Source organism: Anarrhichthys ocellatus, unplaced genomic scaffold, assembly GCF_004355925.1.
Source record: "Anarrhichthys ocellatus isolate YVR2014 unplaced genomic scaffold, GSC_Weel_1.0 scaffold1175, whole genome shotgun sequence".
NCBI lineage: Eukaryota > Metazoa > Chordata > Actinopteri > Perciformes > Anarhichadidae > Anarrhichthys > Anarrhichthys ocellatus.
In genome coordinates, this window is record NW_022281149.1 from 8,221 (window position 1) to 9,892 (window position 1,672).

General features: G+C 38.6%; 1 protein-coding gene across 1 annotated transcript in view; it reads right to left on the reverse strand.

Moving 5' to 3' along the window:
* Positions 1-1,224, reverse strand: part of LOC116377376 (chromatin modification-related protein eaf-1-like) — a 9,315-nt gene extending 8,091 nt beyond the window's left edge. Inside the window, exon 1 of the mRNA XM_031839001.1 lies at positions 1,121-1,224. Within this exon, the coding sequence (XP_031694861.1) occupies positions 1,121-1,152 (32 nt within the window). The 5' untranslated portion in view covers positions 1,153-1,224. The remainder of the gene's footprint in view (positions 1-1,120) is intronic.
* Between the last annotated feature and the right edge of the window lie 448 nt (positions 1,225-1,672).

The window sequence follows — 1,672 nt, forward strand, 5'->3', positions numbered from 1 at the left end:
GAATATATATATATATATATATATATATATATATATATATATATATATATAAAGTATAATAAACCAGCATCACTACTTCTCAGAGTGAAACTTTACATCTTCAAATTCAAAAGTTCAAGAAATGAAAAAATAATCGATTTCTGCTTCAAAAGATGTGAAACGATCGACCGACGAGACTATTCATGTGTTTATATATTCATGTATTCATATATTTACACTGTTAGTACTGTCCTTAAGTACACCGTTGACATACTTGTACTTTACTTTAGTATTTACACTTCTACTCTACTACGATTGAAAATGCAAAGTTTAATTTGTTAGTATTTATATACTAATCTACTACAATAGTACACAAAGTATATGTAATTAGACTTCGACAAACATTTAAATATATATATATTAACTAGTGACAATAAATGAATAACAATAACGAGTACTTGTGTTACTTTAAGTACATTTAGCTGATAATACTTTAGTACTTCTTCTTTCTCTGGTCCTGACCCTCATAACCCTGGACCCTCACCGGGTCTCTTCCCTCAGGTTGAGAACCCGTGTTGATGTGATGATGCAGGTTAAACTCCAACACACACACACACACACACACACAGAGAGCCTGGCTCAGCGGCACTGAGGCAGCGGATATGAGTTATATGACGTGTGTTCACTAACCCGGGTTAGTGAACAGGGTAACCCGGGTTAGTAAACAGGGTAACCCGGGTTAGTGAACAGGGTAACAGCAGTCTAAACAGCCGGATGAAAACATTCTGTGATGCTAACGTTAGCCTGTTAGCTCGCTGCTCGTCTGACGGACACCTCTCCTCCTCTCCGCCGCCGACCTGACCTCCATCCCGGGTTAGTTGTGTGTGGAAGTCCGCCTTAGCTACGGAGGAAATATAAAGCTAACAGCGCTAGCAACAGCAGCAGCTAAAGTACCAGACTTAGCTAAATAAGTTGGTGACGTATTCCCGCTAAACCCCGCTCCACGGAGACAGGCCGGGGCACAAATCAACGCACTTTTTACTTCAATAAAAACACACAACAGAAGTCGGTGTGCGGTGGTCGGAAGCGGCGGAGCTTTAACGGGAGGATGAAATGTAAAAAAAACAAAAAAAACACTTACAGTCTCTCCTCTCCGCTCTCCACGGCGGCCATTTTTATTTAAATAAATAATTTTATATTTAAAAAAAAAAGAGCCTCCAAACATCTCTGCTGCACCCCGCCCCCTCCGACTCCATTTCCAAACGCCGTCAGTCGGCCAAACATCGCGAGATCTGCCTGAAGATGAGGTCAACAACACCCACCAAACAGCACGAGCGCAGGGGCGGAGTAAGTCTCACGAGATGTGAACTCCTCGGTCACACTGAGGCGTTCAGGGACTCGATCTGAGATCTGTAAAAAATAAAACTGAACTGAAATTAACTTTAAAGAATCTGTTTCTGCTTTATTAACTATTAACTACTTCAAGAAAAACACATAATGAAAACAGTGAATCAGAAAGGGCTAATGAAACAAAATAATAAAAATAAATGAAAATAATAAAATATAAACTAAAATATTTACCAAATTTATGACAAATAGAGTAAAGAATTAAATTAAAAAATATGAACTGACACAACAACACAAAACAAATGATGGTGGGGCAGAATTAAATATCACTACAGTGATCATGTTT